The following is a 27,919-nucleotide window of genomic DNA, read 5'->3' as shown; positions in this document are numbered from 1 at the left end:
TGCAGTTAGGAAGAGACACAGTGCGTCACTGTAATCTATTTAAATAGCCACCTAATTTTTACCATGGGCTATAATTCTCTGTACAGTATGTAAAAAAATTATGAACCCACCCGGCAACCCAATACGTATCTAAAAGGACACAAGCAAAAGTACTGCAGCAGGTTTTGAGAAAACATAGGTTTCCAGGGGAGCTGTCCAAAGAATAATCTGTCTGATGGATGCTTAAGTATTGTCTCAATCTCTGGGACTATTTGTGGTATTGGCATGACACCTGGAAGGTATAACAACCTTCAACGGGGAATTTGTGCAGTGACCTTGACTTTGACCTCATTGGCTGTCTTCATGTTGTACCCTCCTGTACCTGAATCAGACTAAAGCTGAGGGAACACAAAGCCACTTAGAACTTGGTTTCATGAGGCTTGGTTTCAGGCTACTGCATGGCACGCCAGGGGAAAGTTGGGGTTTGATACAGCAAAGCTGCCTTACACCAGGTCTCCTGGAACCAGTTTTCAAGCTGCTGTTGCTTTGTGTTCCCTCATACTGTCTTTGTTGTCCTGTCTGTTATACTGCCCCCAAAGCCCACATTTTATTTGAACTGAGGGAGAAGCAACACAGGATGAGGTAACAAGGGAATATTACCTGGCTGCAGCACAGCTAACCCTAGCCATCCATGAGTTTTCCTACTGTTACATTTTTCAGTTAGATAAAAGATTATGTAACATTTCCCTAAGAATAAATACTTTTAACTGGTGTGACATATTATTATTTGTCTATGTTCAGCTTTTTTGGCAAACACATTTGTTATGTTCCTGTGTACAAATATAGTTATGCCAAGATTAACCCATGTCATTAAACTAACACGCTCTTGGAGGTGTTCCTAGAGCCATAGACAAGGGCTGCTAAGACACAGCTCCGTTGATAAAATGGCTGTTCTTATCTCTGCTATGCATATGAAAGGCTTACCCTGTCTCCCCTGTAGATTCAGAGTCTCGTCACCATGGGATTTACAGAGACGCATGAGGACAGAAAACAATACACAGCCGCATCAATCCACTGACAACCATCATACTGATGCGTGCGAGGCAAAGCAAGATCAGTTTCTCATTATGAACAAAAACCATGGAATCGTTACACAGAAAAACAAAACAATATCCATCTTAATGTGTGCCTTTTAATGCAAAGAGTAACAGTGTGCCACCTGATATCCATAGTGAGAGATAATTATTTCCCTTTTTAAAATAATTATTATTCAGAAATGTATTTCAAATGCATTTATTTCGACTATAACTTCCATGTAATAACCACAATTAGTGGAGTGACGATTCATTGTTACATGATACAGTATATTGTAAGGAAATAGATGTTGGTAATGAAGATACTAACCTAGATAATATTGAAAGATAAACATGTTATTTACAGGAGGTGACAGAAACATCTCATTTAAGTTTTGGCTTTTTAACAAATGAGACAATTCCGAATAATCAATTTATCAAATTAAACTCCAGTGGCTTCCGAGTCCCGTAAGCCCTGCTTTCATTAAAACAGGTAACACCAATTTAATAATAATTAATTTTCCAGGTATTATGGCTCATCTTGACCAGCAAATCCCTCACTTCGAATACAACCAGCACAAGAATTATACTGTAATGAGCGATGACTGGCTTGACACAGATTTTCCAAGAAACAATCTATTTTTATTGTGTTCTCAAATTCTCAGAACTATGAAAAAATAACTACCAGCAAATCATTTCACTAAAGTAGAACATTGAAAATATAATGTTAAGCCACATGTATGGATAACCAACTGATGGTTTAAGAATCGTCACATACTGCAAAATCAAATGTTAACCCTGCTGTGTGCCCACAATAGTACTGAAAAGAAACAAATCAAATTAAAAGTTTCAATGACATGTCTATGTCAATTTATTTTATATAACAATGTAAAAACTTCCTTTGAGAATGCAAACTGGTCTGCTAAGTTCTGGCTTCTAACTCTGGTGGCATTTTTGGAATTCTAATTGTATTCTAATTATACATCACACAATTCTAGCATTTACTTCTTAATGTTGCAAATATGCTTGGGAAGATATAGGCACAGCAGATGTAAGACATTTGAAATCAGGTCAGGAGTACAGTAAGATGTTCAATTGGCTGCAAGTCAGAAGAGGAACACACTTAACAGACAGTATACTCAGTACAGCAGCCGTCCCCCTCATGACATGGTATTTTGGGTTACGGGGCAGGAGGTCCAACTGACATTTCATCATTTTTTAACCTTTTCCAGATCTTTCCATGGTGTTTGTTAGAATTGTTAACAGTCGCGAGTTCCGTTGCTCCACTACTGACACATCTTCTTTACAAATGTCTTTATCTTGCTGTAAGCTTGCTAGAAGATCCCTTCTTCTTTTGTCAATGACTAATTCCTTATGCAAAGCTGAGTTAACTTTTAACTCAATTAAATGAGTGAGCGAAATAAATGCAACACTTAATGAAGGTTCTGTAATGAATTCTGTTAAAATAACAAGTAGAGTCTATTAAATCTAAACAGAACAGTTGCTCACTTTTTGATCAGTGCTGATCAGTGTGACCTAGTCGCTCAGCAATTCTGTTGTTGGATGTGAATAAATGCTATATAGGTTCCAAAATCAGATCTGGTAAAAATAAATAAATACATAAATAAATAAATAAATAAATAAATAAATAAATAAATTCACTCTAGAATTGAATATGAAAAAGTTATTCAGTGCAAGAACTGTTATGAATTGTTGTATAATTCTACAAAACTTACTGTCAAGTGTTTTATTGTTATAAGTGAAAAATTCTCTCAGGCTTTTTTCTTGTAAGCAAAGACAGTGACCGTATGATTCTTTATCATGGTGTTACAGTAGGCAGGATAAAGTCTGTCTGTGGGTAAAGTTTAATCACTTCATATGAGGTGTGATCGGGTGTCTACAAGTGACTGTAAGTGGGGTCTTCAAGACTCCCCTTAGCCGCTGCAGCCAGTCAGACAATGCAGGGCATATACTTGCTGGTTACACCCACTGGCAAGGGCTGCCTGGTTCCCTCATGGACTTTCACAATGCCCTTCTCAAAGCTACTGAATAGTTAAGACACTTAGACTAACACTTAACTTGACTGTCTATGTAAATGCAATCAAAATTTATATATACAAAAGTGCAGTGATATGGGGTCCATAATTAGAAGACTGCGTTGCTTATGTTTCACCTTAACAAATATTGGCATGTTTGTTCCCAAAATTTTACAATCACAAGCCAAATTAATATTGTAGCGTATGGTGGAAAATGAAGGGAGGAGACACACAATTTGCAGGTACTCGAATCCACAGTTTATTGGGACGATTATTCCCAGCTCCTGTTAGCCTAGGCCACACCAAAAACAAGAAACAGTCTTCAACTCTCACAGCAGCACATTAACACAGCAGCTTGTCTCCTCTTTAGCGCTGCACATTTTTTTCCTAAAGTAGTCTTCTTTGGAGTCAATGTTATGAAGAAAACCTAATAATTTTTCTTAATCTTTTAGCCAGCCACCAGCAATGTATACAACATTTATATCTTTTGAAACTGCTGCTTGAGTTTCACCTTTTCTTACTCTGTCCACAGTTTCATTTTAACAGAGAAAGATTTATGTTTTTTGCTGTCTGCCATGCTTCGTACTGTAATGTTCACCCAACGTTTGTGAGTCAAATTGCATTGTGGGGGAAATGGAAGCCATAAACTTACCTCGCTCTATCCGATTCCGCACTATACCAGGTCACATTATAACGGGGTAGCACTGTACATAGGAGGTTTCGGACATAACAGTCCTTCATCAGCTAAAATGCCATAGGTATACACTATAACACACACTACATAGTTTGCATTAATCAAGTTACAATATAATATTTTGTTTAAGGCCCTCAGACCAAGGCAGTGCACACATTTATATATATAAAAAAAATGTAATATCCTTTTTGTTATTATACTATAGTCCCTGCAGGAACAATAGTCATAAACAGCTAGTCAGCTAACATGTATCAGATCAATATTTTCTACAGAGTAAAACACAGATGTAACAGCTCAATAAATAGGTTCCATCAGTCTTCATTACATAAACACCATTAAGAACAGTCTGTTAATACTCTGTTAAGACCAGCAAATTGACAGAGGCTTAACATCACTATCTTTACAAACTCTAATAAAACAAGACTTCTGGATGAAATACTGAAATTAACCTGTGCTTCCAGCACAAAGTGTTAAATATGTCCTACTGGGGATGGTTCCCTACCTAATGCCCCTGAAAAGTTTGATAGGGATTGAGTTTCTGCTCCATTGTTACTTTTCCTATACAACAAACATCCCTCTAAAGGTTTCAATTACATATCCAGTCCTTAATGGTTTTGGTGACACTGCTGAAAAAAATGAATGCTTCCATTAAATCAGCTGAGAGTTAAGATACAGTATAAATATACAGTTACAATAAACATTCAAAACAAGACTACAGGAATAAGACAGATCTGACTGAACCAGCTGCAGTGAAAGATGCCAATTCACTCTTCACATACATGTCTGCTGCAAGTCTGCACTGACAAACTGAAAACAAGATGTGATTCTGTTAAAAATATAGCATGCTCAAGCCCTGTTTGAAGTCCACAAATGTGCAAATTTCTGGGTTCTTTATGACTGTTTTACGGTTTGTTTCCAAACAAAACATACATTGCATTGGCAGGAATATCATGCAAAATAACTATTGTTTGGTTTTTTTTGTCATTAAAAGGTTCTTTTATTTATGAGTAAGTACCAAGAGAACCAAAAATATGTAATTGCACAAGGGCAAATGTGTGCATTTGGATATTCATTCCGAAACCCCGAAATAAACAGAGCCTGCTAAATTGTACTCTATAGTCCAGATTTGTCTTGCAAGGCCAGTGTTCAGATGGAGTGTTTTGTATAGCATCAGTAGTTAATAGTTAGAGCTAGTTTCCCATACACTGCCGCTTTGTTTCTACTCATTAGATTTGACCTCATTGTCTGAATTAAAATGTCAGCAACTGAGCATGTTCAGATACTGTGCAAAATAAGCCAATTGGTACAAAGTATAAGAAAGGGACATTAATACAGTCATCTTCATATGTATTCTTTTTTGCTGCATCATTTCTATTTAAATATACCATCGTATTCAAACACTGGGAGTGCCCTCCTAGGACTGAGAATTTGATGCAGTACCTCTGGAAAGTTAGACTGAAAGTCAGCATAGTACAGGGAAATAACACTCTGTATAAACAGTCACTTATTTCTGATATTCAGGTGTGACTATGGGCTTTTGCTTTCATGGTTACAGAAGGCAAAAGGTCAAAACAGATTTTAAACAAGGGCGAACCGATGCTTTAGAATGTGCTTTATTAACAGAATGCCTCCTGTCTGCCTTTGTAAACCACAGCATAACACTGACCCTCTTACTTAGCGGCAGTCCTCTTCGTCTCTCACCAACAGGACTACCAATATTAAGCAGCAATTACCACTGTGGCAGGCGTCGCAGGCCCCTGTCAGAATAGATCACAGCTGACATCACACTCTTGAACTATTAAACAGAAAGGGTGCTATTAGTGCCTTGCTTTTACTTCCACAAACCTCAAATGCCTTACCACAGTGTTTAAAAGCATAGGAATGTTCCTTTAAGAGAGGAAAAAAAAAAAACCTTTGCATAGCTGTGGTGCTTCTCCTTTCCCTTTGTACAGTAAAAAGAAAAAGAAACATATCATTTGAACTGACCTCTTCTGCCATATATGCAGAATGATAACGCTGTTCCTTATAGCTTTGACACAGGATAATGTCAAGCTTCACGAGTGTGATGTACTTGCATAATCTAAGTTATACAACCAACTGGAACACTTACATCTCTGTGCTCAAACAGCGAACCAGAACTTTATGAAGATATTAACAATAACAACCTGCACAGGATTATGCAAGTCTCTGGTAGGTTTTTTTTCCTGTTACAGTAAATCCAATTGAATACTTTTGACTACTGATCATCAGATTCATTACCATCCAAACCTCATAAAAATAATAAGACTGTGGGTTTCCATCTCGCATGTATTTGAAAAAGATGCAATACATTGCCTTTAAGGCTAATAATGTCTCTTACATCCAGAAACACCTACAGTAGAATAAAATGATTCAGGGCCAACCACTAACGGATAAAACTGGATTTGAGTCCCATAAAGCATAACATTTAACTAAATAATATATATTTCAGCATTCAATCACATTTTTCTGTTTGTTTCTTTCTATCTGCTGTGAAGTGGACTAGCTTGCATTGCACTATTGGTTATATCTGATAGGTCTTGGTGACTTGCCAACTTGTCTACACCACACTTTTTTGGGGGGGGTTGGTTTTAATTTATGTGACAATGCAATAGTCACGGTGCATTAAGGCAACAGCTACAAGTCAATGTGCTACCTGTATAATAAATGCAGGTCTGGTATCCTGTTATGTATATGATCTGCTCTTCTATTTTTTATGTTTTTACTCATATAAACAAGTTACAAGAGATTCTGATAAAATAAACTATCACACGTACAGTACGTACTCACAGTACATGTTAGTCTTTCATATTGTTGTTATATTTGTTTAGGGTAAGGCAGGTAATTAGAGAGTAGGGGCTTGTTTGAGATAACTCTGTATATTACAGTTTGCAAGCCTAGCATTCTGTGTTTTTGGCTATGACTGTGAACAGATTGTAAAGTCAAATCTTTGAGTAGAAGAAGGATTGACACACAGCTGGCACATTTAGAATACACGTGTATTCCCAAGAGACATCAGGGACTGCGTTTGATTATTGAAAGTGGGAGTCTAATTTTCCTAGGCTTTTTTCAAAGCACAGGCCACGATGTAGAGGCAGTTTGTATCCACAAGAAAGCAGTATGGCTGAGAGAGAGATTAGAAAAAAAAGATTGCTAAGAGATGTTGTTGTTTTGTCAACAATGTTGAACATGGTTGATATAAAATGATATTGCAATACAATTCAATTGGACCTGAAACAACCTAGTAAATTAAACAATGTAGCATATAATTACATGGTATCTTATTATTTAACATCAAAATGTATGCTTTAGCATTATAGGTAAATATAGGTTAAGGTGTGTGTGTGTGTGTGTGTGTGTGTGTGTGTGTGTGTGTGTGTGTGTGTGTGTGTGTGTGTGTGTGTGTGTGTGTGTGTGTGTGTGTGTATATATATATTAGTGTATATGTTATGAGGCAAATGTCTGTAAACTGTATTTAACAATTGTTGGTAAAAAAAAAAAAAAAAAAAAAAAGAAAAATCAATGATTCTCCACATATGTGGCCCTACAAAGGCACACAATGTTCTCTCATTAGCTGAAGTGAAAGGCTGTGGTCTGAATAAAAAAAACTAAACACTGCTCAGCAGGACAAAGCTCTATCAAGGCCACTTTCAGCTCCCCATGGCTGGAGGACACGCACAGGGAAAAGCCAGTGGGAACAAGTGTTTATGTGAGTGTGGGCTGCTGCCCAGCACAGCACCATCCCCACAGGGCAATGATGAGACAAATGATATTCTTCATGTAAAAACGGGAACATAATTACATTGTAGATTGCTCACTAACTATTCAAACATGCTGTATATTGCAGCTGCTACTGTGTTAAACTTTGAACAGGTTACTCAGTTGCGACCAAATTAAACACCTAAATACATTACCCTGCAACCCTGTTGGCAAGACGAAAACTAGGGTATAACAGTATGATATTGAAAGGAAGTCATTTATAATGAAGTTAAACTTTACTTTCTGTCAAGCCTATGGATTCTTTAGAGTCAGTGTTCCATTATGCTAAAGTTCATGTTTCTCTTTCAAGAGAAATGATAAAACGAAACAATCCGGCACGTGTGTAACATGTTTAAGAATACCTTTGCTGACTGGCCTGCGAAGAATGGCAGATTACTTTTTTAATTAGATACTGCATTTAAAATCAGTCTTTGATGACTCCTCTTGTAACATCTTGTCACGTTCCTCGACCAGACTTTGAGGGATGTGATAATTGCATCCCTGTGGTAAACCTATTGGGCTGGAGAGATGTGCAGAGTGGGGAATTGGGAATGCGGGATGAGAATCTCCATGGAAAATAAATTAAAATGGGAAACTAACCAAAGACCGGGACCCAAAAGTAAATATGGTATGCCATTTTCTTCCTGGTGGCATCATCCTAAGCATATTTTCTAGTGGTAAGCTTGAGCACTTGCTTCACGATGTGAAAAAATGCAATTACCAGACCCGATTTGATTAAAGTTTCAGGAACCCAAGCAGCTTCGAAAAACGTTTAATTTCTTTTTAACAGAGCATTTATATGCGGCACCTCTGGGAAATGTGATAGATTTTTTTTTTTTTATATTGAATACATTCTTATGTCACGTCCAACATGGAACCATGTGAATAAGGTTACCTCGTTAGTAACCAATAAAGTACTATGCTAATTTACTATAATCTACAAAACGTTTTAAAACATGTTTTAAAATAAAACAGTAACACAAAGTGCAGAGATACAATTCATTCATTATAGGAATCATCTATTTATTTATTTATTTATTTTAACAAAAAGAAAAATGTATGTATTTTATATAAAGTACCAAGTAGCACCCCATTGTGCTGTGTGTTCTCAAAATGTTTTCTTTAGTGTTAGGGTGACAGAAATGTTTTATCCTAAATCATACTGTAAAATGATTTTATCTGAATGTGTTTACCTTGAGCCAAACAGCTTTGGTTGTCAGCAAAAAAATACTAAGAAAATAGACATATCTATGTAAAAAGCACTCACTCTGCTGTTGCTAAGTTAATAATCTTAAATAACAGATTACCACAAAACAGCCAGAAGGCCCATGTATGTAGCCAGTTTAAGTCTATGCTGTTTAGCTATGCTAAATCTAAGTCTATGTTTCATTGTCAGAAAGCACCTGCCTGTGAATATTTCCTTTATCAACAGTGTTATTTCCTCATATATTCCAAAATAATATTACTGTACACAGAAGTGTAAAAATGTCACTAGTTTATCATTATTCACTTTAAAGAATAACTTTCAGTGGTAAACTCTTTATAAAGATGACATATTTTATAAATGCCCAGGTTCTCTGGTGCCTTTATGGCACATACCACACATCTCTGTCAAACAATGATCATGTTGTATCTTCCTGGTCCTCACCCTGGTGCAGTGTCATTTTGTCAGAGTGAAAACTAACATACAGTTTTCAGGCTAAGATGGTTACAGTGTATGTCACGAAAATGTTTTCTTTCTAATGCAAAACCAAAACGATTATAAGTGTTAATGTTATCTTTCTTTATGAGGCACTTTTACTTAGTTCTGCTTGGTACTAATAAAAAGAACAGACCTTACAGTTTTTTATCATAACATGAAACAGAAAAGCACCCGCCACTACACTCTTATTATAAATTAATCCAATCCCTGAAGCAGAAAAAAGAAAGAAAGAGGCAGAAACCCTGAACTGAAATCTGTTTGTTTCCATGCAGATCAGAGAGCAGCAAGCAGCCTAATTCCTTTAAAAGATTTCATGGTCCGAAACAGATGATTTAGCTGCAAATGTATGATACATAAACAAATCAGGGACCGCTAATGCCCTGTTCAGCGTTTGCATTCAAAGTAAGCAATTTTCAACTGGACAGGCGTATAAGAATCAGTAATCCTCACTGTTTAATATTACTCATCTTTTTATTTTCAGTTTCTATTTTAATCAGATCTATGCACTGGCTACTTATGTGAAGTGTCTTTTAACTCCATAAAAACATATCCACATGATATTGCAGCTTTCCACACATTAGTTTCACAGAGATGGTTTAAAATCAATACAACTGTGTTTATCAAATGTCAACTGAGTGCTTTTAAAGAGAATGGCTATTCCCTGCCGGGGCCTGCCACATGGGGGTAGCCAAATAGCATCAATATAGATTGAGGAGACCAGATAATTGGTTAAAGCATCTGGGGGAAAAAAAAAGATTAAATTGAAAAAACTCTCTAAAGAAGAGGCTGGACTGCATGATAATAACCCAATTACCCTAAAAAAAAAAAATAAATAAATAAAAAAGATTAAATACGTGATTTCTTTTTTTTTTAATGCTAAATTTAGAACTTCTGCCAACATTTTAATAAACTGGACAGATAAGAGAAGACTCAAGGGGGTATTGTATGACTTTTACACGAAGTAGAAGTGAGGTAAGATTTCAAAAAAGTTCTAGAGCACAGCTGTAGAGCAAGTTCACCTTACGAAGTTGCTGCAGCACACTATGGTGTTGGATATGTTTCTCACTCCTGACCGTCTTTAGACCTGGACCTCTGCTGAACAGTGATGGCTGGTTTGAACAATTCCAGTAGTGGCTTTGTGCACTTACCAGCTGTCCACTGAAGACTAATTGGCCCTGAATATCAAAAGTATCTTCCGACAGTCGGAAACTCGCTGTCTCCATCTGTTTTACCCGACTTGTATTCCGAACACTGTCTCAGTCATAAAATGAAATACTTTTCCGCTGTCTTCCGACAGGTGGAATGGGTGCAATTTACATAAAATTGTATTGAAATGAGAAACCTATATGATGTTTTATGGCATTTCAGGATTTCAATCAATGTACAGGTGGGATTGAAAGGTAGTAAAGGTGGAGAAAAACAAAGCAGGCGTGTGTTTCAGGAGAAATGGGGGAAAGAAGAGAGGATTAATTTAATAGCGCATAATAATAAAGCAAGTACATCAGGACAAAGGAAAAAAATTAAGTTTGAGAGCTCATTTGGATGTCATTTAATAAATGCATGTTTTGTTTTCTAAATGTCCTGTTAATAATAATAATAATAATAATAATAATAATAATAATAATAATAATAATAATAATAATAATCGCATTATAGTTTCACGAACCCGGTGGCACTTTATGAAAATTATTAAAACTTGATTGTACAATAGGATATATAAACAACCTGTGGCAAGGAATGACAAAGCTGTGAGCGACCCTGCAATCCAAGACCTATATCCACTTTAAGTTCGTCACATAAATACAATATCGTACCATTATCCATTCGATATATGATATTCAGGGCAATTGAGTCTAACCAATTATAGTATTTATGACTGATGCTGAAAGATTTGAAACCAGGCCTCCTATGGCAGTTCACTAACCAAAAGCATGTCAGCAATCACAACAAGAATGCTGACTTAACGCTGACAGCAATAGCACAATAGCAGGATGAAGCACAACTCACTCGCAAGATGAAGAAGTTAAATTGTTGATCTGAGTAGTTTCTTGATCATTTAAAATTATGTTATGCTTTTTCCTTGCATTTGATTAAGCGTCTTTGCTGGTTTAAGCACAGTCTTTGTGGATAACAAGCTGTTAATAATTTGTAAAAAAAAATAAAAAAAAATAAATAAAATAAAAAACAGTTTTCTTTAAACAACTTGAATATTTTTCATATATTAGCGGTTCATATGGTTTTCTCTACTAGGGTTTGCAAGAGAAAAGCATTTAATGAAATACAGCTTTTTTACATCATCATTCAACCTACAGAACAAGCCACGAACATACTTTATAGACAAAAGGCATTTCCCTCACTCACTCACTCATATTGTAAACGACCGTGGTAGTCAACACAATGCTACTGTGAACAGATTTGCTGTGAGCAGCAGGAGTGGGGTGGTGTAGCAATATAATATGTTATCTCTGATTCTACATTTTGGTCTGAATCATACTTGAAATGAATCTGGCAATCCTGAGTCACTCTGTGGAGAATAAATCTCATCGTAACTAGACTGAATTAGTACAGGGACTGAACTATCTGCTTCCCTGCTCGAGAAAGATTTCTCAAGAGTCAAGCTTGAGTCAAAATGGGATGACAAGCAAGCTGGGAAAAGCTTGATGCAACTTGATAGAACCCTAACAGAACACCCACCCACAAGCCAATATTAAAAAAAAAAAAAGAGCTTTAGATCTGCAGCCCCTACAATAATTCTTCAAGGTTGAAATGTGTTGATGGAAGCTGTTTCAGGTAAGCATTAACAAAGCAACACTTAAAAACCAACGTGGCATTCAGAAAACATTTAATGTAAATTAAGTGTACTTTCAGCTATTTAAAGGCTTTTCAATTTCAATCAACTGTTGCTCACACCTCACACATAAAACAGCCTTGCTTTGCCTCTTCTGAAACGTCATTGTTTTCTGTTGCTCAAAGTATATTTCTATTGGTTGCATTTGCCATGCTTTCTAAAACCGTTCAACAGAATACGATATCTATTTATTTTTAAGCGCACTGTCTGATGTACTGTCACATCTGCTGCTATTTACTGACAAGCAACAGTAAAATACAGTGAACAATTATTTACAATTGATCCCCAACATTAGATATATATTTCCATATTGACATTTTTGCTCTGGCTGCTTTATAAGGTTAAATACCCCTTTTTCTTCAGTGGGAAGGCTACTGCATTGATTTCAATAAACTTATTTTATTTAAAAATGTGTGAAGATTAACCACCATAAAATAAAACAGAGTGTGAAAATAAATGAGTGTACAGTATGTGAGGAAGTCAATATCTAGTATTGCCAAGCTTTGAGATGAGTTGCTAGATTTATCTTTCTTAGGGGCACAGGCATGAATATTTATTTTTTACAAACAAAAAAGATACAATACAGTCATGAGCAGGTGCCGAGAAACAAAAAAAAAAAAAAAAAACTATCACAGCAGTTTACAAGCCCTCGACACATCTGGCAAAGAAAAAAAAAAACCTTTAAGATTGGCAGTTGTTTGACTTGTAAATCATGAATCAGTAATGAGAAATTAGATGTTTACGTCAGCTTTTTACATGCGTTTTTATCTGCTGAGGTTTCTTGAACAACAGCTTTGAATGTATTTGATTATGATTGCGATGTTGCTGAGCTCAGAGAAAAAATGTTTTGAATTTTCCACTGAACAAACTGCAATTATTCAGCAGAAAAATGAGCTAATATTAAAAGCAACCTACATAATACACAGCATTAGTAAAATGTAGTTGCTGCCCTGTCTCTTCAGACAAATTAATTCAAATATGAATAATCCAGCGAGCAAGTGAAGAGGATGTAGTTTTGGAGCAGAGAACAAATTAACAGACCACACAACCAGAAACATGGTACACAGCAGAACAACAGCAAGCAGTTTCCTATTCATTTTGGAAGGATAAGATTTGTTTTTCAACCTTTAACATGCATTGCCCCAGTGCGGTTTAACTCTTATAATAATGTTTTTAATCAAACTGTCTGGTGATTCGCTGCCTATTCCAATTACAGCTCTTTTTATAGACCAGGATTTATTTTGCAGGGGATTTTAAAGCTGCCCAGCTGCAGTACATATTCATTTTCAATAATTTTCAATAACTGCAAATAACACTGTTTAGTTTGGTATTGAGAATCAGACACAAAGACATGCATTATTATTATAATGTGGTAAATGCACGATGGAGATGTAATGACCCTGAACATGGAATTACAGCGATAAACATGGTTCGTCATTTTAAATAATATGTTTTTTATATTTCTACAGTGTAATTCAATTAAACTTTCTGTAACGGCTAACGTCTAGGAAAGTAGGAATAGTAAAATAATTTGGAGGGATCCATTCCTGGTGCTGTAATCAATGCAATGCTTTTTTGTGAAATTTACAAAAATGTATTATCTTACAATATATTATTTTATCATTTTCTCTTAGCGGTGGAGTTATACCCTTCAAAGCTTTGCAGTTTCTATCGTGGATGTCTGTAACGCAGACTCCTCCTTTTAAGGACACACTTTTGAGATGCTAGGAACTTTAAATCATATTGCACTGTCTTGAAGTGGTTATTTAGCACAATACACTAAGCTTTCATGTTCAGAGCTGAGGATTTTTGGACAGTCTATTTTCCAACCTGGGACTCGAAGGCACTAAATCCAGCTGCTCTACCACTGAGTCTAAAATGTCAAGCACATGTATTAGTAATACCAGGACAGTAACACAACCTGATCTACACAAGGCACTCAGTATGTGTTCCATTAATTAAGGGTGCTTATATTGCAAAGGTCTGAATTATAGAAAGTGCACAAGTGCCTGTCCATAGAGCCACCTCCCTCTAACACTGACATGCTCAACATGTCCAGGGCTTTATTAAATAATTGTGTTCTTAAAGGGCTCTCTTCTCATTAACATTCCTCCAGGCAGCTTTTCATTTACTTCACAAACAGTTTGTTGCCAATCTCCATAGCTGTACAGAAAGCACGCAGAAACTGTGAGTCTTGCTTGGGCCATGTCGTGCAAAACCACCACCCCCTGCATTACTTGTCTTGTGGGAGCACTTTTCCTTCCAACATCCTTCGTTTACTTATCATTTGGGAACTGTGCTTTTAAGTTTTAGTCAGAGGGGACTTCCCTGCATAACTGACATATGCTAAATGTGTTTGTTAAGTATTCCTTTTGTCAAGTTTTAAAATCTTTTTTCAACTATTTAACTACTACCACTAGTAGTATAATGCAATAGTTTTCACTTCCTATTTATTAACCTGTGATAAATTCAGTGCTAAAAGCCAATATCCACAATTGGTTTTGGAATAGCACACAAGCTGACAAAGTAGCTCAGTCGTCAGGCCCTTTCAGTCTCCGTTGTTTAACATGCTACCTGCAAAGTGCCAGTCAGTGGCAATTGTGAAGCTGACTTTCACTTCTGATCTTCTGCAGCAACTGCCAGCGTAGAAACAGTTCCTCAACTACAGCAAACAACACAATGTACTTTTAAAAATGTTTTATTTTAATATGGACTACCGGTAGATATAGCCATGGCACGTTTGTAAATTACACAAAAAAACAACTGAATGAAAACAATTCTATGTATGTTAAAGATATAATCATATCTACCCTTCACTACCCTGTGGAGATGCATCATTTGCACCAGTCGGAAGAAAGTAATTGCTGTGCCCAAAATACATGTTCCATTATAAATTATTGATGCTTCTCATGATGACAGCAATGAAAAATACTAATACAAATCTTGGTCTTTTGGGGAACCAGCTGAAGAAATCATCAAATTCATAAACTTTTCGTAAACTGTAGTATCAAGTTCTCTCATTAAAATTGTTTAAGAGAGCAGGGAAACCTTAATTATTGCGTTTAAATCAGGTGTGTAAATATAGAAAAATTATATTTTGCCTTCTATCTTCTATCGGCATGGAAAATACCTAGAAATCTCAAAAGATGTAATGTTTCACTTGTAACATAAATCCTAACAGAAAAATGGAAACAGAAAACTTTTAATATTGTTAATTCCTTAGCCTGATGTATCTAAGGACTTCATTTAAGAACGGGTATCTAAAATAGATAACAATGTAAGCTGTGGATTTAATAAAGAATAATATATATTTTTATTGGCTTCTTTATTGTTTGCTTTTGTAGCTATGTTACAAATCTTTATACAAGTCGTTTATTTTCAGCGTGCCGTGTCGAATGCCTTCGGCGGCACAGGGTTTATCCACCAACAATGCACAAGACAGGCCACTTGAAACAATAGGAGGTCGGTCTGTGACACTTCCTGCATAAATACTAAATGAAAAAAGGAAAGTTCAGTAGATGCTTATGTGGTCAAAAAGTTGTCCTCTTTGCAAAAAAAAAAAAAAGGGTCTACCGCTTGCATGTTTTTTCCACGTTCTTCAAAAGGTTAAGTAAAGTGTAAACACCTTTATTCTTAACCCCCTGTAGCTGTTATTTGGAGGTTAATGTCACTAATGTTCCAAAACTACCATTAGCAAGCAGTGACAATTTGCTAAGGCATCTTACATTTTAACTGACGGCTGTAAGCACTTCAGACTACACATAGTCTCTTTAATACAGTTTTGTAAAAAAAAGTTAAGCCAGAGCTAAATAAAAAATCCATACCTTCTATGGGCAGTCAATATATCATTAAACAGCCCACAAGCACTACAGATGGGAACATATTTCAAAACGAACAGTGAAGGGACAAACTGGTTTTAATAATATTTCCAAACAGTAATGAACCAAACAAGGCTAAATGGATTTTCCTTTCAGGAAAACAATACTAATTTCACATTGGACCTTGCACATGATTTCCCTTGTACAATTGCAATTGCACAATATTATATTTACCACAAGTATCACATTGGAGAATGAGAAACCAAAATGTTTATTTTTTTTACTAAACTGTCTAAGCATAAAACTGAGAAAATGTACAATCTAGAAGACTATCCTTTCCTTTAAAACTTGTAACACACATTTCTCTGTGGAGAGTTTTGAGACCAGGGCCATGTTACCACACATGCCTTTATGTGCACTATATAACTGGCAGTATTTCGCTTATTTTTTTTTTTTTTGCTTTTAATTTTCCTGTAATCTTCAGTAATTGATTACACAACTTCAAAAATAAAAGTAATTTTTACAGACTGACAAGTACCCAAACAGGTAGACTGCCCAACCCCACACACCTGCACACTCCTCCTACAGATGCATTATCCCTTTCCCACGACTCCCTGAGGTTCTAAGCAAGCAGAATGGTTTACAAATACTCTGATCTGAATTTGACTTTCTGCCCATTAACAGCTGGAAATTGTTTCCAGTGATACAATGGAAAATGATAAAAACGCCAAACCAGAAAAAAAAAAAAAACTTTACAGGCTAGCTCACTCATGAGACTCTAAATAATAACAAAACTGAATGCTTCAGAATTATTTGCCCTTGTCTATTAACTAGGTTTTTATTTCCACAATTATTCAAGCTTTTCTGGTGCTGTGACCTGCATCAGTGTGACACAGTCTTGTTAATCTTCTGTGTACAATTTGAGACGCTAAGCAGAGTTCACTTTGAATCACTGTAAAAAATTACATGTGCGACAACGTTTTATTTTAATTTTTTTTAACTAAACTTCTTCCCAAAAGTAAAACGATCATTTTAAATTATATATATATTATATATATATATATATATATATATATATATATATTATATATATATATATATATATATATATATGTATTTTCATAAAAGAAATCATAAACTAAATTTCTTTAAAATTGATTTAAAATCATAAAAATTATTTTAGTATTTTTAATTAACCATCATTGAGTGTTTTTTTAAAGAGAAAAAAAAAGTTTTAACATTATAGTATAAACATTTCATAACAAAGACCGTTGGCAATGGCAATGCATTATATATATATATATATATATATATATATATATATATATATATATATATATATATATATATATATATAGTTTTTTTTTTTTTTTTATAAAATTGAAAATGTAATATTAGTATGCATAAGTTGTCTCAATTTTACTGGTGTTTAAGTATTATTATTCTTAAATAACAGGATTACTGTACCTCAAATACTTGCACATTATCTTTACAGTGCAAGCCAGACAATTTGCGTGCTATCATGAGTGGAATGCTACCATTAAATGTACTTAGGTAGTAGGGAGAATGTAATGTGGCTGCAAGCCTTGAGAGAAAAGGCATTTGTGAAGTCCATCCTTATAAAGAGGTGGTTATGAGCATGTGGGGCAGCTTGGAGCCATGCATACTCTAATCAAGAACATGTCATAACAAAGAATTAGTGTCGCACAGTATTGATCCAGTACTGATCAGACAAAGATCAGACCAGCACAACAGGTTTCTGCTGTCTGTCATCTTCCACTTCAGCTTAGAGAAGAGTGACTGAGTCATTTATGTAATAATCTATATATGAGAGTTTTAGATTAAAATGCATTTAAGATATTTAAGATCAGTTACAATAAGGCTGGAGAATAGATCAGTGGACTAGCCCTAGATTAGGCAATGGAACAGAAATATAAAATATCTGCTTTGAAAAAATTGTCAATAGAAAAATATGCCCTGTGGAGCGTGCACTAGGGAGGCTAGAGATAACATGGTAAATATAAGGAGAAGCTTTATGCTGTATTTACTATTTTGTATTTGAATTTGACAGCTGTTTAGAATGCACAGACAGAACATACTATATCCTAATCTAAGAGCCTGCCACGGTCAGTCCTTTAGACTAGCATACATTTTATTAGCATGTTTTCCTATATGAGAAAAGTTCACAGACCGCACTAAGGTAAATATGCCTTTATAACATAAACATGGACTTTATAAATGGGTGGACCCCACAAGCCAGCCATTGTCTGTTTTACAATGAGGAGTGCAACCAAGTAGTGCAGTAGTTGGATAGTTCATTGAAGAGGTATTACAGAACATAATAATCGCACTCTGAAAGTGTAAGTCACTATAGTAACGGGGTTCACTGCACATCTAGTTCTAAACAACTGTAATACATATTATATAAACATTGTAGTTGTTACTTGCAACTGCTGCAACTAAAGTGCATAAGTGCGGCATGCTACCCAGGGCTTCTCAAACCCAGTCCTGGCTTTCATGCCAACAGAGCACTCAATTACTTAACTGAAACCTTAATTGAACTAATAATTTACTTAATTAGACCTTCTTACATGTTTTCAGCTCTTAAACAGTCAACAATTTCTAGTTAGCTGTAAGATTTTAAAACTGCATCTTTTTCAGAGCTGAGAACAATTAAAACGCTCTAATTAAGGGTCTAGTTAAGAGATTGAGAGCTCAATTGATATAAAAACCAGAAGCCACAGTGGGTCCCCAGGACCAGGTTTGAGAACCCCATAAACAATGAAAATAGACGTGAATAACAACCATTCCATCACATGTATAATCTATTCCTGTTTTTTCCATCCCTGGCCCTTTTTATTTACTACATAACAACAGCTGCCAGCGATCCATTTGCATAGAGGGAGAGGGGAGGGAGGATTAGGCATGCTCAATCAAATGTGCTGGATCTACTTAGCCACGAAGGGATAAACAAGCCTTGTTCCCATGGCCGTGCATATGTGGAGAACTGGAGTTGCAAAACAGGTCAGTAGAACACAATACACCAATATCAGGTAATAAAACCTAAATGGCAGCCAATACCAGTGCCACCCAAAAACCACCAGTAAGACGATTAACAGAGCCCTCCAGCAGGCAAAGTTGTAATTTAAGAGACTTTTGACAGTCTCTTCCTCCAGACTGAAATAGCAGGAGAACATCAACCAAATCATATTAAATAATAATTACTTGCCCACACTGCTATCTTGTCTGTGGTAAACCATATTGTACTGTTAAGAAACCAAATAAACTGCAGACCAACTTGAAAATATGTAAAAATCATTACGAGTAGGCAGCCCAGCCAAAATGCCTTTTCATTATCAACACAGCCCTTTACTAATACCTCAGTCTTAACAAATGCACAGAGAAAACACTCTTTCCAACCAGTTTTACGTTTTCAAATTATATACTAGAATTTTCTATTAGCAGAAACCTTTGCAAAGGGTAAAACGCTGCCAACTTCATTACTTCAACACCTTGCAGAACAATAAAGCTGGCAACTCATGCAGAGAAGTCACAGCTTAATTCCCTGGAAATAAATATATTCAGAGACATCCTCCTCCTTTTTCTCCTTTCAAGCTTCAGAAAGAAGGAGGGTTGGCAGATTATGAATACCAAACAGACACACTCCCCCCTTCCTGTGTTTGCCACTTGTTACACTGGCTGCTTAGTGCACTATATTCCAGCATGCATTCTCTTCTTACCTTTCATAGCTGAAATCACAAAATACATCATTAAGCTTCAAGTCCATAAGAGAGCACTAGCACCAGCGCAAAGCCCTCTACTGCTGTCTCAGCAGCAACTGGCAAGCACAGCTCTATCCCTGCCTCCGTGCATGACCACATGAAAATCCATGTGACTGTGACATCACTTGAAATATCTGTTTACTCTCCTCCCACTGCTGACTGGCACAGCAGGCAGCCACTAGAGCACAGGCTCTAAAAGCCTTGGTACGTGCATGCCAGCGCCTGGACCAATTCCTACTGACTGCAGTATGTTATCCATGCATCGTGGGCAGTTACAAGTAGACACAGCATGCTTAAGATACAGTATATGTGTGTGTGTGTGTGTGTGTGTTTTTTTTAATCTTTTGAACGTGAATAAAAAACGAAAACTCTGAAATTGTTGTACTCTGTATTTTAAGTGCTTTACTCCTCAGAATGCAAAACAAAGCAGAGTTGGCCTGGGTCCAGTTGTAGTTAAAGAATTTCCTGGCTTGATGGCAAATTAAAAGAAAAAAAAAAAAAAAAAAACACCTCCTCAGATCAATACATATTAATTAATAGTCAGATTAACCAAAACTGCTCCAGATGTTCTAAAGAGCCAGCAGCAAGTAAAAAGAAACACGATTTATACACCTAGATTTTCAGGACCTAATTGGGCCTCTGTTCTATTCTGAGACATTTCTATGCCTCACCTATCATTCCTGCATGTGATTTTCCTGTATTAATTCTATACACACTGCTTCATCGTCAGTTGAGATAGTCAGTTTGGTTTGAAGAAAGCCCTGTTTTAATATGCAGGGATTAATCCCTCAGCAAACCGATGCCAGCTCTTAAAGCCGTAGAACCCCTTTCAGAGTGAATCGTTCGGCAGGACAGACTGTGTGATGATGTCCACAGAAAAACAGACTGCTTGTGGCACGTAAGCAGATCAGCCATCCTGCACAGCTGTCCTCCTCTGATACTATATATTGGACTTAGCAAAAGCTGGTTCTATTGAAAAACAAGGATGCTCTACTGTATAGTACATTTAAAAAGATAATTTCTTCTAGAAGAAATGTGAGGGAAAATATCACTGATGGTTTTATCATTATAACATTCTTACCCCATCTCTGCCTAACCCAAATACACAGTATTTACACAGTATAATGCACCTGGTCTTTGCTATACCGCACCATAACCTTTGCCTTGCCCGCTTGATGATTTCTTTGGAAAGCAATAACATTTCTCAATTTTCCTTTAAAGAGGCACATAGCTCCTGAAATATATGTTAATTCATACTGTCAGAGGCTGGGTTTACATATGTGTTGTCCTTATAGTGAAGCACAAAAGAAATACAAAAATTAAAGCTGATGCTTTAAAATAACAAAACTATCTGAGTGATTGTTATTTGGTACTAAAGGGTAGCAGCAAAGGCTACCAACAACATAACTAAATTGAACTGCAGTTTGGGCAACTGAAAACCACAGACCAAGCTAGTAACTACTGCTTTACACTAAAGCACAATCTGATATATACTCTTTGTTCACATAACATACTATGAAGTGCAAATATGATCAATAGTTTGAGAAATAAGCTTTTAGCACACCAATGTATACCTAGCCTTCAGCATGATAACCAGAGCTGGCATTCTACCAAGGTCAACCTTAAAGGTTTCAATCTAAAGCTGACAGTATTTATATGACTGCTTGGTATTTACTATTCAACCTCTAAATCTATGTTACACGGCAAACCAACAGAGAAAATTAAGGAGTCGTTTGTACTTTACCAGAATTTTTATATGAGCATCAGCCTTCAAAAAAACAACCAAGGGCACGACCACGATGTCCTCATAGCTAGTTACAGCCATGCTAGCCTTAACCAGACCAATAACTGATGAATAGGAAACCAAGACTATTATTTATTATGACCTTATTAATAGTACCTGTTAAAAATAATTGCCTGGTTAGTATAAAGCATGACCCATGCCTCAGTCATTTTACTTTATTGCAGCGTACTCACATTTGTATTTACTTAGTAGCTATAAAAAAATGCAGTTAGTACAGTGTAATAAATCAATTCTCTCTAATTGAACAGAATAGATGTTTCTGTAGTTAAGGGGTCATATAATATATGGTTATATACAGTGCATTCTGTAGTCATGTTATTAACTATGTTAGAAAGTTTATGATTTGAAATAATACCCACAATACACACAAATGTTATAAGAATGTTATAATATAGGTTATTAAATGATGCATACAGTATAAATATAACCACTTAAAATGGATTCTTAAACTGATCTCTCTCTCTCTGTCTCTCTCTCTCTCTCTCTCTCTCTCTCTCTATATATATATATATATATATATACAATTGCTTGCATGTGCAAAGAACAGATTTATGGCGCACACAAAGTATTAATATTAAATAGTTTCTTTATTGCATTTTTTCTAAAAAGACATAGCGATCTACCGGTTTCAGCACAAATGTGCCTTCATCAGGATAGCATGTCAGCTTCGCTCAGGAGTTATATATTAGTTCTCATATAAAACTCCTGAGTAAAGTTGACATGCTATCATGACAAAACCGGCAGATTGCTATGTCTTTTTAGAAACAAAATGCAATAAGGAAACTATTTAATATGAATGCTTTGTTGTACCATAAATCTATTCTTTGCACATACAAGAACATAAGAACATATAAGAACATAAGAAAGTTTACAAACGAGAGGAGGCCATTCGGCCCATCTTGCTCGTTTGGTTGTTAGTAGCTTATTGATCTCAGAATCTCATCAAGCAGCTTCTTGAAGGATCCCAGGGTGTCAGCTTCAACAACATTACTGGGGAGTTGATTCCAGACCCTCACAATTCTCTGTGTAAAAAAGTGCCTCCTATTTTCTGTTCTGAATGCCCCTTTGTCTAATCTCCATTTGTGACCCTTGGTCCTTGTTTCTTTTTTCAGGCTGAAAAAGTCCCTTGGGTCGACACTGTCAATACCTTTTAGAATTTTGAATGCCTGAATTAGGTCGCCACGTAGTCTTCTTTGTTCAAGACTGAACAGATTCAATTCTTTTAGCCTGTCTGCATATGACATGCCTTTTAAGCCCGGAATAATTCTGGTCGCTCTTCTTTGCACTCTTTCTAGAGCAGCATATTTTTTTTTATACGACGAGTGCCCCCACTGGGTCAATGACGTGTGTTATAAGTCTTACTCCCAGAATGATCACGTAACATGTCAAAACGTGCAATGAAGGTGAACTAAATTACAGTTGTGAAAAGTGTTACATAGGCAGTGCATGCCGGTTAATATATTTATATATATATATATATATATATATATATATATATATATATATATATATATATATATATATATATATATATATATATATCAGAGTCCGCAAAAAAAAATTAATGTTATTACACATTAGTTAATAAGATCATTATTTTTTGTTTGTTTTCTTACTTTTCCAGTAATGTTCATAACGAGGATTATACATTTAAATAATATTTAGTTACTTGTAAATAGTTTATTAAAACTATAATAATTTCTACTAATAGTTGCAGGGTTGACATAAATCATTACCACTCAACTCTAACAATATTTGGAATGAATCACTATGTGAGAACACTATGGGCCTGATATTCGAAAGGTTTGCGCATCGCGCAGAGGGGTATGTGCGTTGCAAATGGCCATTGTGCAGAAATTGTGCCAAGTTGCCATATTCGAAACGTCCTTTTGCGTGTCACAATCCATTCTGCGCTGTGCAGAAATAAAATGTATGCATCGCGCAATATGGGGGGAGTGGCCGACAATATGCGTGATCCTGGTATATTCGAAGGTATGCACCAAGCACAAAACCAGGTTTGTGACGCGCAGAATAAGGATTGTAAAAGGACTGCGTTAACTCTGCGCATACTACCATTCCAGCACTGACTACAAACAGAAGACATGCTGACTCATCTACGTCACATGCTGCATGATGACCTGGACAGTAAATAGAGTATAATCGTAAATCTCGAAAAACTACTCACTTCTACATCTTTTGTAGTCATTTTTGTATTACTTTAGTATAAATACATGTTAATTTGGATTCATATGTTGTTTTTTTTCTGACTTTATGTGAACGAAAAGACACATATTTGCCCGTTTTCCCATTGGAAATAGTGATAATTTGAAATATCACTGTCCTGGTCACAAAAGCAAAGTTTGTGGGGAATAATATTTCTATACTTTTGAGGCATAAGCAATTAGGAAATAACACTTACTACCCAGGAACAAACCAAAAAAAAAATTGTTACATGGTGTAACCTATAATATATAAGACAACGGCTTGTGTGCCCAACAAAGCCTTTACAAAAACTGTGTACAAATATATTAGTACTTGTATGACCCCAAACTGGTTGCCGACTATGCAATATCTTCCTATTTTTTTTATTTTTCAGTTTTTTAGTAGATCAACAGTCAATACAGGGTATATATATATATATATATATATATATATATATATATATATATATATATATATATATATATATATATATATATTTATTATCCTTTATTTAACTAGGTAGTCACATTGAGATTAAAACCTCTTTTACGAGTGAGACCTAGCCAAGCAGGTAGAAGCAAGTCAATGGGACAACAAGAACAAATACACAATAAAATACAATTAAGACACAGTCAAAGCAAATTTAAAACAATATATGACATTTAAAACAAAATACACACAAGTTGTCAACTATTTAAATCAATTACAACTCTCAGTCATGAAATCATGCAGTTTACTCTTAAATTGCAATAAAGATATCTGGGTCTGCAGCTTTAGTTTGGACTGGAACTCATTCCAGGACCATGCGGCATAATAAGCAAAGGATCCTTTACCAGCCTCAGTATGCACATTTGGGATTTTCAAATGCAAAAAAGAATGAGATCTGAGGCTATGGTTACTATGGGAAGCTATAATGTATTCATTTAAATAAGTATATTCATATAATTTACATTGAACAGCCTTATATACGAGAATATACCAGTGCTATAACCTGCGTAAAGCCAAAGAAGTTGAGCCTACCCAATCGTATAATATACAATGATGAGTATTAAATCTTGTATTTGTATTGTACCTCAATGCTGCATGATATAACGTGTCCAGTTTATCTAAAGTTGATGGTGATGCAAACCTATATACTGCATCATTACAGTCAATTTGCGGCAAAAACATACAAGCAATGAGCCTCTTTTTTTGTTTCCATAACATATATAACATAGTGACGGTTATAGCATATTCCCATGCCCAACAGACAAGTGTGGAAATATGCACTCACCTCTGTCCAGTACACTGCCTTCCTTCTGTTCCTTTAATACAGTCCTATTAGTATATGGTAATGCATCAGTAAATAGAAACATGTGATGCAAATGTATTCTAGGTGGACATTCAATATGCACATAGCGCAATCAAGTTTGAATTGGGCGAAAGCCCTAATTCATCTGAATATACCAATATCTGTGTGTGGAAGGGTGGTAGGTAATTCACTGACACAGGAGACAGACAGGTGAATTTGGCAACACTGCACAGGTGCCCAGTTTTATTTCGGGTTGCTATTTTTTCTTTTCTCCAGCAGATGGAGCTGTGGGTCCGTGGTCTGATTTACCAACGATGGTAAACAGAACCACGGGCATACCAAGCGATGGTACACAATACTGGCGCCCTTGCAGGTGCTTCGAAACAATAATTCAAAACAGAAGGCACAAAGAAACAGGGAAAATAAAACAGTAACAAAACTACAAAGAAAAGGTGCTGCACGTGACAGCTATATCCCAGTCGCCACTACCCGTGCGACCCGGATCGCCGTACTACACTGCCGACTAACTGGCCTGCTCTTTTACAATGCTTCGGGGTCTGCCCAAGGGTTCCCCGCTCTCACTGTCTCGCTGTGAGACTCTTTTTTCTCCCTGCTGATTCCCGGTCCTAGACCTGCACTACCGCACTCTCGGCACGTTTTAACAGGGCAGACCTGAGGAAACAGCAGAGCATTTTTTTATAGGGCTAGCAATCTCCCAAGACTCGCCTCTCAGCCATTCAGAGAGGGGGAAAGTCCACACACCCACTTTCCCACCTCCCCGTGTCACTGCCATGACTCACAGTCGGTTGTTGGACGACTGCCGCCCTCTTCCTGCAGTACTGTGAACACGCCAGCAGAGTCAGCACAGATCTCCCCTGCTACACTGCGCGATAATTGCAATGCGCTAGTTTCAATAACTGCGCACCGCTAGTTCCAATAACTGCGCACCGCTGGCTCAAATAGTGTCGGAGTAACAGTCCACTCTGGAGTTGGGTACAATAGTACAAACGTACAATAGTACAGAACCCCAACCCCCGCCCCCCCCAGTCCGGATGGGTGGATCAGTTATGTGTTTTATCACTGTATTGATATGACGGACAGCGGTAGTGTGTTTACATATACAGTTATATGTGTTCTTCACTGCTCCACAGGCATATTGGCATACAATGTGTACCATCAAAGTATGGAAATGAAGATTGAGAGAAGGATGAATAGGGGAGGGGGGTACTGCCTGTTATCTTTGCTGTGTGTTGCCACTCATCTGTAAATTAACTGTATCATACACCCATCTTGTGGCCTATTGCTTTATTTAGCTATACCATAGGTTGCTGTGCATTATAGCTGATGGGTGGGCAGCTGCAGTTTGGAGAGCCAAACACCGACTCGATATGATCAACCAATCAAAAACCTGTATTTTATCTGCAGCAGTCCAATCATAAGTTAGCTGAGGCAGGACAAACAGTTCTGTTAACTGTAATTTCTGGCCGTTTTTATGCAGCTCTCCAGTCTGTTCATTTGTTGAGAAATCATAGTAGGTTACAATTAACAATTAGGAGCATATTTAGAATTAATTATTATTATTACAAAAAAAAAAAATGGCATAACGAGAAAAATTCATTCCTGCGACACTCAAAACCTTACAAACTGGGTTTAATCATGATGTTCAAATGGGTGAGTAGATGAATAACAACACACTTCTGTGTATTGTTTATATAAAAATGCTTGATTGATGTTTACTTTGCAGGTTAATGACCTCGTTACATTTACAAATTGGAGAGTGTGCTACCACAGTAGACTCTGTCATGGCACAACTTATATATAAAAAAAAAATCATTCAGAAACTTCAAAAACATACAGCTATGTCGGATCAGCTAGCTTTTAAAGAAACCTAGTATTTCCTCATGCTACAATACTGTCCGTATTCAATAAAACAGTGGCGTTATCAGTCCATTACTTTGAAAACTCGGCGCAGAGCTATGGAGCCAACTGTGTATTTGAATGGTCCTGCTGTATGTATGTGTACACGATATATTGTGTGGTCTCATCTGCTGTCATATCGGTGCATATGCTGTGTTACACCAATGACAGCAGCTTGTCGCATTACTAATGGTGACTGTCCATCATTCTGCATTCTCGCTTGACTGTTGTGCGCAGTTGATATATTGGTAGTGAATGCGCAGACGATTTTGCGAGGCACAAACAGATTTGCAAATTGCTCAAAAAACTGCTATATTCCAATGTCAAAATTTAGCGAGGGGATTGCGCGAAGATCGAAGATCGGGCCCTATGCCTTCTATTCTTAAAACCTTTAGAACATTTGTGTAACATGCATGTTGTGAAAGAGATAGTTTGCACATTTAAAGCAATAAATATTTGCACTCCAACATGTCTAAATACTTGAATGTCGTGTGCGAATGTGAGTGCGTCTGATTCTTTAATGTGGCGCGCGCTTCAACCACAAGCCCCTGCACACTTGTATTTATTTGTCATATTTGTCCAGTGCCCCAAACGGGATGAGGTTAAACAGTGGATTTTAATCAAGAGTGGCAGTATGTTGAGCTGAGCAGGTGTGCGAGCACTTCTAGGATTACAGCCCAAGAGCCCGTCCCCTGTTAACTCTGGAAGGGTAGGTGGACTGTCTGCAGAATCATTTAAAAAGCATGTAGTTAAACACCTTGAGGACAGGCAGGGGCTTTTCAAAAGCTGATCGCTTGCAGTACACCTGCAAACTGAATAGTCCAACTGATTATGGCTTGCACAGAAACAGCTAAAACACATAACAATAATCTGAGTTAAAATTCAACACGTAGGATAATGCTGCTCTGTACACATTTAGACATTTCCAAGTGACGTAGTGTGCAAACATGCATTTTAAATAAAATATAAAACACAAATTATATAGATCATGCGTGA

General features: G+C 36.5%; 1 protein-coding gene across 2 annotated transcripts in view; it reads right to left on the bottom strand.

Moving 5' to 3' along the window:
- Window positions 1-27,919, bottom strand: part of roraa (RAR-related orphan receptor A, paralog a) — a 254,822-nt gene that overhangs the window by 45,698 nt on the left and 181,205 nt on the right. The window contains exon 1 of one of the 2 annotated variants that reach the window (XM_041226502.1): window positions 19,668-19,764. The exons of the other annotated variant lie outside the window; for it this stretch is intronic. Within the exon in view, the coding sequence (XP_041082436.1) occupies window positions 19,668-19,698 (31 nt within the window). The 5' untranslated portion in view covers window positions 19,699-19,764. Of the gene's footprint in view, window positions 1-19,667; window positions 19,765-27,919 lie in introns of those variants that run through there. 2 annotated transcript variants of the gene reach the window in all.

Source organism: Polyodon spathula, chromosome 24 (genome assembly GCF_017654505.1).
Source record: "Polyodon spathula isolate WHYD16114869_AA chromosome 24, ASM1765450v1, whole genome shotgun sequence".
NCBI lineage: Eukaryota > Metazoa > Chordata > Actinopteri > Acipenseriformes > Polyodontidae > Polyodon > Polyodon spathula.
The sequence above is the reverse complement of the archived record's forward strand: the minus strand, read 5'-3'. Positions and strand labels throughout refer to the sequence as shown.